Raw genomic sequence first — 15469 nt, forward strand, 5'->3', positions numbered from 1 at the left:
GTTAAAAGGGAGAGCTTCCTCTGAAAGATACTTCAGAAGACACATACTAACGAACATAGGATGTTTCAGATGAAGAAAAACCTGTGTGTATGAAATAATTATAAGTTACCTGAATATGCAATTCGCTATGTATGAAAACACATTTCTTTATCCTTCTTGGATAGTTTTTTTCCATTGAGTTAATCAGTTATCAAAATACATCTTTACCTTCTTATTTAACTTAGCACATAAACAATTAAGCATATAAAGTTTGTTAGTAATTTGTTTATCTGCGGTCTAATTTAAATATTTCCCTAGTAAGGCTGTATTTTTTTTCTTAAAAATAAATATGATAATTATGTTTTATAGCATCTTGTTGAATACATGGTCTATTATTATTAAATAGACATAATTAAAACGCTTTAATTCTTGTTATAGAATAGGACATTGGTATTTCCAATGGCTTCAAATCAATGCTAATTACATTTGCCATCAATTTCATAGACATTTGTTAAAATTGATTTGCTTTGGAAGATCTCAGTTGGAACAGAATAACTACATGGTGGTGATGGATAGAGGGAGAAGGTGGATTTGTTACTGGTCGTTGTGGGTTTTTTGTCTGTTTGCTCTTTAGGGGGTTATTTTGGGGGGTGTGTGTGTAGAGTTTTGTTTGTTTTAGTGGTGGTATATAGGGCACTAGCACTTTCTGCTTTATTCATTTTATACTTTGATGTGAGTACTGTGTAATTCATATTCCAAAATGACTAAATGGAGAGTGATTTTTTTTCCTCCCCACTTAATGGGTGTAGCCACAACATGCACACCAGTTAAGTGTCCCTCTGTCCCTGGGCGCACATGGTGAGATCATTATTTGATGGACAGCAGTCGGCCTCTTTCTATACAGCACTGAGAGGCACTCGGTTGGAGGGGGCGGAGCTGCCCATCCCCCTGTGCTCAGTGCCCAGCCAGGCACTTGTTTGGTTCCCATTTACTCGCTCTGACAGATAAGAAGCAACACTTCTGGGCTGTCCTGGGTCTGCCTCCAGCCCTCTCGGTTGGGTCTAGCCCCATCCACTTCTGTTCCTCCATCTAATGGCCGGTGGTGGAGATTTTCGAGCTCCTATCACAGCAAGTCCCTATGGAATGCATGGAAGGAGTTTTGAGAAGGTCACTCTGGCTACAATATGGAGAAAGGTTAGAGGATTTGAGGGTGGGTGACAGTGTATAGAGCTACTCCAGAAACCCAGAAAAGGATGGTGTAAATCAGATGACAAGAGCTGGAAACGTTGGAAGGTACTTAGGCATTTCCAGCCTTGGGTGAGGGGTTGGATGTGGAGAACGAAGGACTGTAAGGAAATTACTGTTTCCAGCATGGCTCCCAGTACCTGCTTTGCCTAGATGAATGGATGGAGGTGCTGCTCGTTGAGAGGGGAAGAGGACCCAGTTTGGGGGAAGAACATAGCTTTGGGTTTGGACATGGTGAGTTTTAGGACCCATGAGACATCTAAGAGGAGATGCCAAGAAAGCTGTTGGTGTAGAGATCAGGGGCTCAGAGGAGACATCTGTGGAAGAAATAGAAGTGTGGGAGTGTTGTGCTTATGGCCATGCACGTGGATAAGATTTCCCTGGGAGAGAAGGGTGCCAACAACCGAGCCTGTATGGCTCAGTAGAAAAGGTAGAGCAGACAGGAGAACCAAGTGAGTGTGCAGTCACAAACAAGGGAAGATAAAGTTTCAAAAGAGGACGGCTGGGAGGCAGTGGTCAAGTTTGATGAGTGCTGCTGAGAAGGATAGGAGTGAAAAATGTCTGTTGTCTGGATGTAGATGCCCTCCGTGACCTTAGCAAAAGCTGTTTCATTTCTGGTATTGACTCAGCGCTAGCTACTTCTGTGACATAGGAAGGTCAATTAACCTCCTTGATGTCAGTTTCCTTCTGCACATAATAGGGGGAATGAGGCTGGATCAGAGGTTCTCGAATTCCGCTTGGTGAGCAACAGGGGAACATTACGCAGAGTAGTTATGTAGAGCCAAGGTTCTGGTGCCCAGTTGCCTGGGTTTGAATTCCTGCTCTGCCCTTGTCCACTCAAGTTCTGAAAACAAGCGACTTCGCTTCCCTCTGCCTGTGTTCCTTCATGTGTCTAAAATACCTACTTCCCGCGGTTATTGCAAGTACTTTGAATCTAGCAAGCAGCATATGCATAAGTCATGATTAGCAATGCATTTTGCTAATTAATTAATTAATTTAATTAATTGCCGGTTGAGGAGAGGCAAGAAGAGATCATGTTGATGTGACTCTGGGTGTCCTGTCCCTGCTTCAAACACAATATTTTCACCGGGATATGTTTTTAACATCTGAGATCTGCTTATGCTTTTGCATGTAAAGAACATTTCAACACCAACAGAAAACTTTGACCCATTTCTCCCCATTGTAAAGGTCCGCAAATCTGTGAACACGACACTGGATATTCTAGACCAATGCTTCGAAACCTTTAATGTGCATATAAACTCCCGGGGGCCTGATTCAAGCAGGCCCGGAGTAGGGACCTAGGATTCTGCACTTCTTCCAAGCTCCCTGGAGAGGCCGATGCTGCTCAAGCGTGGCAAGTCTCCATGGAACGCCACCAGAGTCAATGACGTTATTCTTTTCCTTGAGCATAATCACTTGCCTAATCAGTTGACAGCACCTAATCAGTTGTGAGTACACCTTACCTCTTGGTTTCAGAAATCTTATTTTCCTAGGAGAGGAGACTCCAGAGGGAGTTTCTGCAAAGGAGCCCAGACAGGTGCAGAGAACATGTGTGCTACCTGCGGAAGGAGGTGGTCCTGCTCTCGCTCGTGAGCCCCCTGTGCTGACAGTCCCCCTGCTTCTGCCTCCGCGACAGGTGTCTGCAGAACTACATTCCCGCCCACAGTCTCACCCTCTCCTGCCCCGTGTGCCGCCAGACCTCCATTCTGCCCGAGAAGGGGGTGGCCGCGCTCCAGAACAACTTCTTCATCACGAACCTGATGGACGTGCTGCAGCGAACGCCGGGCAGCAACGTTGAGGAGTCCTCCATCCTGGAGACGGTCACCGCTGTGGCTGCCGGAAAGCCTCTCTCTTGCCCAAACCACGATGGGAATGTAAGTGAGCGGATCGCAGACAGGGCCTGGCTTTGATCTGGGTGGGCTTCGGGCAGTCAAGAGGTTATGCACTAACACAGAACTCCACCTGGAAAATGAGCAATTAAAAGATATTTTTAGCAGCGCTCAAGACTATTTTGCCTGCTTACTTGCTCCAATCAAATTCATGTAAATAAGGAAATCAATCTTCATTGGGTCTAATAGCACCTATTATTAGTTTCCCCAGGAGAGCAAACCCATAACTATTTGCAAAGTGGGTATTCTTTGACCCACATAAACATCTGTAGAGTAAATTACGGATAAAGATTCAATAATAGATAAATTCTGCAAATTGAGAATGATGATTAAAATGTTAATTAATTAGAGTTCTTTGTTTTTCTTCTGAGGGCAATTTTTCGTATGCTCCATTAGGCCCTAATCCTTCATAATAAATAGAATTTAAAGATGTGTGAATCCTTGATAATAGGTTATAGATGATGAATTTCAAAATTTTCCTGCTACTAGCAAGCATAATAACTATTAGAAACCTAGGAGGACCTGTGTGTACGTACCATCAAATAACTGATTTACAATAGCTCTGAAGAGATAGCATTGCCTAAGAGGTCTGGCTTTGGATTCAGAGTGCCTGATTCAAATCCTGCTCTTCAACTTCTTCCCTGTGTCAGCTCTGCCAGGTTTATTCAACTCTCTGTGTCTCACTTCCTCATCTGCAAAAAACAAGGAATAATAGTATTTACTACATGGGATTACTTGGAGAATTAAGTGTTTAAGTCATATAAAGCATTATAGTAAGCTCTTGATAAATGTTAGCTACTAAAATTATTTCTTATCAATGACTTTATTCATTCTTTTCTTTATAATGGCCACTTCAAAGGTATTAGAAACTGCTTATAATATAAGGCCCAGGTATAATAAAACCACTATCAAGCAAGCTATCAATTATTATTGTTAGAGCAGAACAATAATTATTTGCCATAACTATTACTTTTTTACCTCATTTCATACCACTCTTTCTGCCCACTACACTGCAGCCTCACTGGCCTAGAGCTGGCCAAGTGGTTTCCCACCTTGGAGCTTGACTGTTCTCTAAGCCTTCTGCCTCGAATCCTCCATGTTCCCTCTCTATGTTGCTGGCTCACTCTCATCCTTCATGTTTCAGCTCAGATTTCTTCTACACAGAGCGGTATCTGAGGCAGACCACATCTGACACCCAGTTGCTGGCCATTACATCCCTTTCTTGATTTCCTTCATGCCATTCACTGGGCTCTGCTTGCCTTCATCTGTGTATTTGTCAGCCAAGTGATCTTCTGGCTTTACTTTTAGAAAGTGAACTCCAGAAGGGCAGGGACCATGTTCACCATTATATTCCTAGCACTAAGCACAGTATCTTATACATGGAAATGTAGAAATAAACAGAGGCTATTTATTCTGAGCTTGCTATAACAAAGAGTCAGCCACCATCACTTATGTTTTGGCAGAGACTCAAAGGCAGGCAGAGGAATGGGAAAGCTCTACAGTAGACAAAAGAGAAGGCTTTAGGGATGCTCTGATTGGATGCTGTTGGCATGGGGAAACAGGAGGCTAACTAGAAGTGGGGCATCCTATGTGACTGGTTAGGAGTACATATATGGCTTTCTCTGGTTGATATTAAGTGGAAATGGGGACAAAAATTAGAGAAGCTATCAGTAATCAAGTCCTAGCCATTTGGGGCCAATTGTCATAGATGTTATTGTTTAGCTTTTTGGATTATTAGGAGAGATAGTAGTCAGACTTCCTACAAGTAGGAGGTAGTGGGCTGGCTTCCTGGCTAGTTTATTGTAGATAAAGGAGTTGTTTTCCTGGACAGGTCATGGGTCAGAGTTCTATTTTTTATATATGATCTGGCCTTTGTCCATTTGTGAATTCAGTCTTTACAAGTCAGTCAGTAGATATTTGTTGAATGAGTGTGCCAGACACCATGCTTGACTTTGTACACACCACTCTGCAAAGTAGGTATTAGTTACCTTCATTTTATTTATTTATTTGTTTGTCTATTTATTTATTTATTTTTAGTTACCTTCATTTTATAGACGAAGAAACTGAAGTTTGAGCAGTTTAAGTCCCAAAGCTGATTGACACATCATAAAACCTAGACCAGGAAGCAATAAAATCCTGAGCTTTTGGGTAGCCAAAATAAGAGAGACATTGTGGATTACATATCTTTCGTTATTTAATTGATAGCACACCAGGCTGTCAATAACCATGGTTTTCTATGTACTGTTCTCCAAGGGAGAATTAGCATGTAAGTTTTGTAAAAGGAACTTTAAAGGGTGCCTTCAATTAGTTTGAGTATTCTTCTTATGACCATCTCTCACACCGGCTCTTGCTGAGGCTGTCTCCTCCTAGAGCTCACATTCTAAATACTAGTTTGTGAGGGCATTTCTACCAGGTACAAGAGTTGTCCTGAAGCTAGTCCAGGCATGGAGCTCTCTGGAAATCTGATCTGATAGAGGAGTAAAGGTTTAGGAACATTAGGAGATCCACTGTAGACACTGGTCTAAATTTGGGATGCAGAGAGCAATGGCGTAGAATGAGAAATATTGACAACTGTAAAGATAACATCAATAAGTAAAGGTAAGAGTGTCATGAATTCAGGAAACAGCTTGTAGCTCAGTGCAGTGAGGGCACGGAGATGGGCACTGGGGGTGGGAGCATAGGTGAGCTGAAGGATACTGGGAGGAGCCTGGAAAGATAATTGGGGAGAGAATGTGAAAGCTATGAATATCATGGAGAAAATGTTTGACCTAAATTTCATATGCAATAGGGAAACATGAAAACTTTTAAGTAGGAGATGGGTATTTTCCCGGCCTTATTGAGTAGCAGAGATGGAAGGCTGCAACATCAAATTTGAGTTTATTGAGTTGTCTAAATAAGAGATGCTAAGGGGTGGGAGAATGGCATCAATCGACCTGAAGAAGAGAGGATGAATTTCAGAGAAGAGAGTACTCTTTCACTTGAGAATGTGCCTCCCACAAATAAAAAGGCATATGCTAAAATCTGTTTAACTAAGCTATTAAGATTGTGAGAATTTGAGCCATTAAAATTGGTCATACACTAGGTCACAAAAAGCCATCATTATTTTTTCCCTTTGTGTAGACCAAGTTCCTATACCACAATGCACTAAAGTTGCATTAATAACATACATTATAGAAAAACCCCAGATCTTTATTAAAAGCTCATAATTATTTGATCAAAAAATTTACAAAGTAGACTATTTACAACATACTGAAAGTGAAAACCTTATCTATTAAATGTATAGAGGAAAGTCAAATCTGTACTCAGGAAATTTTATAGGTTTATTTTCCTTTATTTAAAAAGAGTTCAATTCAAAAAGTTAGGGAAAACAAAGTAAATATATGGAACCCAAGAGCAAGAAAATAATAAACTTAGTTCGAAAATAGTAAAACAATTGAGTTAATAAATCTAAGAGCTGATTTTTTTAAATTAATGAAATAATCTGACATCTGATAAAACAACAAAAGGGAAATGTAAATATATCAAATTAGGACTAATAAAGAGATCAATACAGGTAAAAGGAATTTTTTTAAAGATTTATTTATTTATTTGAGAGAGAGAGATAGTACGTGAGCAGGGGGAGGGGCAAAGGGAAAGGGAGAGAATCCTCAAGCAGACTCCCCGCTGAGCATGGACCCTGATTCGGGACTCAGTCTCAGGACCCTGAGATCATGACCTGAATGGAAACCAATAGTCAGCGCTTAAACAACTGAGCCATCCAGGCACACCTAAAAGGAATATTTTTAAATGAGTAAGTCAATACTATGTGCTAAAGGCTAATATACTGAAAGTCTGAATGAAATGGATGAATATCTAGGAAACTGAAAATGATCAAGAAAACCTGAGTAGACTGATAATTTTGAAGGAAACTGGTAAAACTTAATTTGAAACTGAATTCCTTCAAACCTGTGTAAAACAAATATGATCTGTAGGATGTATATTCTGCATCATAAGAAAAGATAGAAAGCTCCCCAATTCACTCAAGATATACTCATATCCCTAATACCAAAATCTAGTGAAGACAAAAAAAAACTATTCATCAGTTTATGAAAGTAACTGTAAAATTCTTTAAAAAAAAAAGATTTTATTTATTTATTTGAGAGAGAGAGAGAACATGAACAGGATGAGGGGGAGAGGGACAAGCAGAGTCCCTGCTGAGTGGGGAGCCCGACCTTGGGCTTGACCCCATGACCCTGAGATCATGACCTGAGCCACCCAGGTGCCCCAAAAGTAACTGTAAAATTCTTAATTAAAATGCCCCAGCAAATTCTTACTATGTAAGAGTTAAGAATTAAAGAAAATTATGAACATCACAAAAGAAAATGGGCGAAAAGCTCAGAAAAGTCACAGAGGATATAAAATGGCTAATTATAGTATGAGAAAAAATGTCAAACTTCACAAATAATCACATCTTTCCAAATTAGCTACAGGTTTTTAAAGATAATAGGTAGTGCTGATGAGAATATGGGGAGATATTTTTGTATGCTGTGGGCGGGAGCGTAAATTGCTCTGCAGAAAGTTTATGTCTATTTGTCAAACTGTAATGAATGTTTTACACAACTTCCTATCCTTTAATTCAGTAATTCCACTAATAGAAATATTTCTAAGGAAATAGCTGGAGAAGAGAATGAAGATAGAAGCATGTTAATTGAAAATTTTACGTGATAGTAAAATTGGAAATAATTTGAATGTGCAGTATTAGGGAAATGGTTAAATTATGGTTAAGTACATATAACTGATTATTGGGTAGCCATTGAAACTGATGTTTTGGTAACAAGTGACATTTATGCCAATATGTGAGTATGCTTGTGTGTTTATATAGACTTTTGTTTTTAATTAGTAAGACCACCCTGTGTATGCAGTATAGAAAGAAGGATATTCTGTGCCACCTGGGGGACAAACAGAATTCCTAAAGATGTATTTCCTGAGCAGTAGAGACCTCAGCAATAGAGAACGTTGGATGCAACAAGCTGCTAAGCAGAATCTCTCTTAGAGATGCTGATTCCAGTAAAGTTAAAGAATCCTTTAGGTTAAAACTTTGCCTTGTCTCTTTCCCAAACGCATCACATCAAATCCACTAAAAATGAAATCTATCTGGAGTTTGAACCTCCTTGAGGTAGATGAGGCTATTTAAAGCATATTTTGAGTGCTTTCTCTATGCTGGGTCATTATGATTCTTTGGAATCATAAAATTTATAAACCAGCAAGAGGCCTTGGAAATTAACAGCGTGTGTCTTGAATCATTCTATTGTTTCATCGTAGATTGTAGTTCACTGCTGCTGCTTTGAAACAGGGGTCCTCATTGCATATTCAAGTCAAATACATGCAATATTGCAGATAAATTGCTGCAGTTAATTGCCACGGGTAAATCTTTAAAAACAATTCAAGCGTCGGAAGGTTAATAAAATCAGGTAATTAACAATAAAGCAGGATGTTGTCCTCATACACTGCCTGGTGCTGATTAGCACATGTGGATGAAAGCCTGTCATTTAAGTGCCATGACACTCTGTCTTCTAATTAAACTGCCATGGCTGCATTGTCCAAATACAAAGAAAAATGGGAATAATGGTCAGTGATTTAGGAGGTTCTTTGCACGTAAAGCAGACATTTGAGCTCATGCTCGCAGTCCCAGGAACACAAATGATCATTAAACCCTGTTATGGCTTGCTTAGGTACCTTACTAATGAGGATGTTAAGAGGTGCAAAGGAGAGAGCCTCATTAAGAATGCCCTACCACTAACAAGTCCCCACTTCCACAAGCCTCAGCTACAAGGTCCTGACCACCCTTTCTAGTACATTGGTAATGCATACTTCTTGCCTTGTCATCTTCACAAATGGTGACTACCTGCCAACAAAAATAAGCTAGTCCTGGCCTCTGGCCCATCCGTCCCTGGGAGAACCAACATCATCTCACTCAAGATGGATGAGCTCAGCTGAGTCTCACACTTCACACAATTAACTCTCAGCTTGAGTCAAAGCTGCCAGAACCTGAGCACAACCATTTGAGAATGACTGGTTGTTCACATTTCAGAATGATTTTAGGGCCTTTCTTTCCAAGAAACACTTAGGAGACCAAACCAGGGACAATTACCCAGGTATGCTGTCATCTCTTCAAAGATGCATTTTTTTAAATTAAGGGAAAATTCATATAACATAAAATTAAACATTTTAACCATTTAAAAGTATACAATTCAGGCCAACTCTTGATTTTGGCTCAGGTCATGATCTCAGGGTCCTGAGATGGAGCCCCAGGTCCATCTGGGCATGGAGCCTGCTTAAGTTCTCTCTCTCCCTCTGCCTCTTCCCCACCTCCTGCTCATGCTTTCTCTCCCTCGCTAAAAAAATAATAATTAAAAAAAAAGTAAAAGTATATAATTCAGTGGTTTTTAGTATATTCAAGAGGTTGTGCAAATATCACCACTAATTCCAGAACTTTTTCATCATGCCACTCCCCATTCTCTCTTTACCCCTAACCCCTGGCAACCACCAGTCTGCATTCCGTCTCTATAGATTTGTCCATTATAGACATTTGATATAAATCAATCATAAATTATGTGCCCTTTGAATCTGGCTTCTTTCACTTAGCACAATGTTTCAAAGTTCATCTATATTGTAGCATATAGAACTTCATGCCTTTTTTATGGATAAATAATATTTCATCATCTGGATATACCACAATTTGTTTGTCCATTCACCAGTTGTTGGATATTTGGGTTGTTTCCACTTTGGGGCTATTATGAATAATGTTATGAACATTCATGTACAAGTTTTTGTGTGAATGTATGTTTTCAGTTCTCTTGGGTATATACCTAGGTGTGGAATTCCTGGGTCCCATGATAATTCTGTACTTAACTTTTGAGGAGCCACTAAATTGTTTTCACAGTGACGTCACCATTTTACATTCCCACCAGCAAAGTATGAGAGTTCTGATTTTTCCACATTTTCACCAACACTTGTTATTATCTGACTTTTTGAGTCTAGCCATCCCCATTCGGTGTGGAGTATCTCCTTGTGGTTTTGATTTGGATTTCCTTAGTGACTAATAATGTTGAGCATATTTTTTTGTGCAAATTGGCCATTTGTATAGTTTCTTTGGAGAAATGTCTATCCAAATCCTTTGCCAATTTTTGAATTGGGTTCTTGAGTTGTAGGGATTCTTTATATGTTCTGGATACTTCATCCTTATCAGATATATAGCAAGCAAATATTTTTTCCTATTCTTTTCACTCTCTCTCTCTCTCTTTTTTTAAAGCCTTTATTTTTAAGCAATCTCTAACCCAACGTGGGGCTCAAACTCACAAGTCCGAGATGGAGAGTCACATGCTGTACTGACTGAGCCAGCCAGGTGTTCCTCTTTTCACTTTCTTGATGGTGAAGTGATAGTGACCTTGATGCACAAGCTTTTATTTTGACGAAGTACAATTTTTCAATTTTTTGTTGTTACTTGTGCTGTTGGTGTCATATCTAGGAAACCACTGCCAAATCAAAAGTCGTAAAGATTTACTCCTATTTTTTTTCTAGGAGTTTTATAGTTTTAGCTTATATATTTAGGCCATTAATCTATTTTGAGATAATTTTTGTATATAGAGCAAAGTAAGGGTTCCACTTCATTCTTTTGCGTGAGGATATCCAGTTGTCTTGGCATCATTTGTTGAGAAGACCATTTTTTTTCTCCATTATGTGGTCTTGGCACCCTTGTCAAGAATCTAGTTGACCATAGACATACGGTTTTATTTCTGGACTCACAATTCTATTCCATTGTTTTATATGTCTATCCTTATGTCAGTAAAATCGTATTTTGATTACTCTAGCTTGGTACTAAATTTTGAAACTGGGAAGTCTGAATCTTCCAATTTCTTTTCCCCCAAGATTGTTTTGTCTGTTCAGGGTCCCATGTAATTCCATCTGAATTTTAGGAACAGCTTGTTCACGTCTGTGAAAGAGGATGCTTGAATTTTGATAGATATTTCACTAAATCAATAGATCAATTTTAGGAATGTTGTCCTCTTAACAATATTAAGTCTTCCAATTTATGAGCAGGGACTGTCTTTCCATTAATTTCCATTATTTAGGTATTCTTTAATTTCTTTCAACAATGTTTTGTAGTTTTCAGTGTACAAGTCTTACACCTTCTTGGTTAAATTTATTCTTAAGTATTTTCTACTCTTTTTGATGCTAGTATAAATGGAATTATTTTCCTGATTTCATTTTTGGATTGTTCATTGCAAAGGGTATAGAAATACAACTCATTTTTGTTTGTTGATCTTGTATCCTACAGCTTTGCTGAATTCGCGTGTTAGTCCTAATAGTTGTGTGTGTGTGTGTGGGGGGGTGTATTCTTTAGGGCTTTCTATATATAAGATCGTATCATCTCTGAATAGAGAAATTCTTACTTCTTTCTTTCCAAAGTGTATGCATTTTATTGCTTTTTTCTTGCCTAAATGCCCTGGCTAGAACTTTTAGTACATTTCTGAATAGAAATGGCAAGGGTGGACATCTTTGTCTTGTTCCTTATCTTAGGGGCCACCATAAGGTATGATGTTAGTTGTAGGATTTTGTAGAAACCTCTTATCAAGTTGAGGAAGTATTCTTCTATTTCTAGTTTGATAAGTGTTTTTATCGTGAGATGGTATTGGGTATTGTCAAATGTTTTTTTCTGCATCAATTGAGATGACCATGTGGGATCCCCCCCACACACACTTTATTCTATTAGTGTGATATATTACATATACTGATTTTTGTATGTGAACCACCTTTGCAGTCCTGGGATAAACTCCACTTGTCCGTACTGTATAATCCTTTTAAAATGCAGCTTGATTCAGTTTACTAGTATTTTATTAAGGATTTTTGCCTCTATATTCATAAGGGATATGAACTTTTCTTTTCTTTTGATGGCTTTGGCTTTGGTGTTGGGGGTTGCTGGCCTAATAGAATAAGTTAGGATATGTTCCCTCATCTTCTATTTTTTGAAGAGTTTGGAAGGATTGGTGTTAATTCTTCTTTAAATGTTTGGTTGGAGGGGCGCCTGGGTGGCTCAGTCATTAAGTGTCTGCCTTCGGCTCAGGTCATGATCCCAGGGTCCTGGGATCGAGCCCCGCATCGGGCTCCCTGCTCAGCGGGAAGCCTGCTTCTCCCTCTCCTACTCCCCCTGCTTGTGTTCCCTCTCTCGCTGTGTCTCTCTCTGTCAAATACATAAATAAAATCTTAAAAAAAAAATGTTTGGTAGAATTCATCAGTGAAGCCATCTGGTCCTGAACTTTTCTTTGTTGGAAGTTTTTTGAACACTGTCTATTCAGATTTTCTATTTCTTCTTTGGGTCAGTTTTGGTAGTTTGTGTGTTTCTAAGAATTTGTCCAATTTATCTATGTTATTCAATTCATTGGCATACAACTGTCCCTAGTATCCTGTTTGTCAATGTTGTTGATCTTTACAAAGAACCAACTTTTGGTTTCATTGATTCTCTCTACTGTGTTTCTATTTTCTATTTTATTTATCTCCACTTTCATCTTTATTATTTTCTTTTTTCTTCTTGCTTTGGTTTTAATTTGTTCTTCTTTTTCTAGTTCTTTAAGGTTGAAACTTAGACTATTGATTTGAGATCTTTCTTCTTTTTAAAGTAGGCATTTATAGCTAAAATTCTGCTCTGACTGCTATCTCTGATAAGTTTTGGTATATTGGGTTTTCATTTTTACTCATCTCAAAGTATATTCTAATTTCCCTTGTGATTTCTTCTTTGACTCATTGTTCAAGAGTAAGTTATTTAATTTTCCAGATTTCCTTCTGTTACAGATTTCTAATTTAATTCCCTTGTGGCCAGAGAAGATACTTGTATGACTTTAATCTTTTTAAATTTATCAAGACTTTTGTGACCCAATATATGGTCTATTCTGGAGAACTTTCCAAGTGTACTTGACGAAAATGTGTATTCTGTTATTGAATAGAGTGTTCCATATCTGTCTGTTAGGCCTAGTTGGTTTATAGTGTTCAAATTCTGTATTTCTTTATTGATCTTCCATCTAAGTGTTCTATCATTAATGAAAGTGTGGTATTGAAATCTCCAGCTATTGTTGAACTGTTCATTTCTCCCTTCAGTTCTGTCAGTTTTTGCTTCATATATTTTGGGGCTCTGATGTTGGGTACATATTTGCTTGTAATTGTTATATCTTCTTGATGAATTTATCATCTACTCACTATATAATGTCCTTCTTCATCTATTGTAACAACTTTTGTCTTAAAGTCTATTTTGTCTGATATTAGAATACCCACTCCAGTTCTTTCTCTTTCTGTTTTTTTGTTTTGTTTTGTTTTGTTTTTAGGGGGGCAGGGAGGGGCAGAAGGAGAGGGAGAGAGAGAGAATCCTAAGCCAGCTCCACACCTAGCGCAGAACCCACTGACCTGGGACTCCATCTCATAGCCCTGAGATCATGACCTGAGCTGAGATCAAGAGTCCGATGCTTAACTGACCAAGTCACCCAGGCACCCCATTCCCGTTCTCCTTTGATTACTATTTGCATGGAATATCTTTTTTCACCCTTTTAATTTCAATCTATTTGTGTCTTCAACTCTAAAATGAGACTCTTATAGACAGCATACAGTTCATTCAAAGAACAGTTTTTGAATACTTACTTTGTGCAAGTAATTACTTAGGCTCTGGGTAAGAGAGTTCCTGTCTCAGGAACTTAAAATCTTATAAATATTTCATAAAATGGGGTATAAATAAAAGTACTTTGGTGGGAGCATTCACTTTGTGAAAATCCACCAATCTTTAGTAAGACTTATGCCTTTTTCTGTATGTGTGTTGTACTTCAAGAAAAAGTTCCCTCCAGGAAGTACTTTGGGAATTCAAAATTGGAAGAAGTTATTTTCAGCTGAGAGAATAGGGGAATGCCGTCACCGGGAAACTGACTTTCAGCCTTTATGTTATATTGTTACTGAGAGTTCATCATAATCAGGATAAGGTGGCTTTATTTTCATGTAAGCAGATGATATCATCATCTTCATCATCATCATCATATCATCATTGCTGCTGCTTCATCATGCCAGTACCAAGCACCATCTGTTTCTTCGTGCATATTAACCTACTGCATTCTCAAAGCAGCCCTATGAAGTAGGTTACTATTATCGTCTTTTTTTGACAGAGGAAAACTTGAGACACAGTGAGGTTACCTAAGTGGTAGCGCCAGAATACAAATTGCTCAGTACAGCTTATCTCTTATAGAGAGAGTATCAGTTCTCAAAGTGTGGTCCAGGAACCCTCATGGGTCCCAAGACCCTTTGTGGGGAGGGCAGTCCATAGATCAAAACTATATTTGTAATAATACTAAGACATTTTATGCCTTTTTCACTCTCATTCTCTCAAGAGTGTACAGTGCAATTTTCCAGAGACAATATGATCTGTGCTATCACAACAGATTGAAGGCAGAAGCAGATATGAGAATCCAGCTGCCTTCTAGTAAGCCAGACACTGAAGAAAATTTTAGAAATGGAAAATAATGCCATTCTTCTCACAGCATTTTTTTGTTTTGCAAAATAGTTATCTTTCATGAATTGTATTATTCATGTTAACATTTAATGGGCTTATTCTTGCTTTTAATAAATTAATATTTAAAATTTTTGTTTCAATTTTTCATATAAGTATCTATAGATACAATTCACATACATAAAAGCACTTTGGAATCCTCAGGAATTTATAAAGGGTGGAAAGTGTCCTAAGACCAAAAAGTTTGAGCACCACAGCCCCACACTCTTCTGCTCTAGGGCAGTAGCCACAGAAAAGCTGGTTTTGTGACGACAGCAGCAGCTTTGGAGTCTGACCCACCTCTGTTTGAGACCTGGCACAGAACAGTTTATCCCTTCCTTTTCTTCTGTGACACTGGACATATTGCCTACATCCTGGGAAAGCCATGAGCATTCCATGAGAGAATGCCTACTAAAGGCCTAGTGCATAAAAGCACTCGATTAGTGGCACTGAACCTGGCATTGTTTTGTGTTACCCGCAGGTGATGGACTTTTACTGCCAGTCTTGCGAGACCGCCATGTGTCGGGAGTGCACTGAGGGGGAGCATGCGGAACACCCCACAGTCCCCCTCAAGGATGTGGTGGAGCAACACAAGGCCTCGCTCCAAGTCCAGCTGGACGCCGTCAACAAAAGGTGCACACGCCTCCCCCAGACTCCCAACTGGCTGTGCGTGAGGCTTGGCCTCCGGATTTCTTGCCTCAGTGGGATAATAGGTTCACGCTACCTAAATAAATTCTCCTTTGATGGTGTTTCTGTAGTCATAAACTAGTGAGTGATGAGGGTCATCCCTTGCCCCTTG

The 15469-nt window shown here is 39.0% G+C and overlaps 1 protein-coding gene across 9 annotated transcripts in view; it reads left to right on the forward strand.

The window, feature by feature from the left end:
- Positions 1–15469, forward strand: part of TRIM2 (tripartite motif containing 2) — a 172797-nt gene that overhangs the window by 118935 nt on the left and 38393 nt on the right. For all 9 annotated transcript variants that reach the window (XM_036103600.2, XM_036103594.2, XM_036103597.2 and 6 more), the window contains exons 3-4: positions 2861–3098; positions 15152–15303. In XM_036103600.2, coding sequence (XP_035959493.1) covers positions 2861–3098; positions 15152–15303 — 390 coding nt within the window. The remainder of the gene's footprint in view (positions 1–2860; positions 3099–15151; positions 15304–15469) is intronic.

Source organism: Halichoerus grypus, chromosome 3 (assembly GCF_964656455.1).
Source record: "Halichoerus grypus chromosome 3, mHalGry1.hap1.1, whole genome shotgun sequence".
NCBI lineage: Eukaryota > Metazoa > Chordata > Mammalia > Carnivora > Phocidae > Halichoerus > Halichoerus grypus.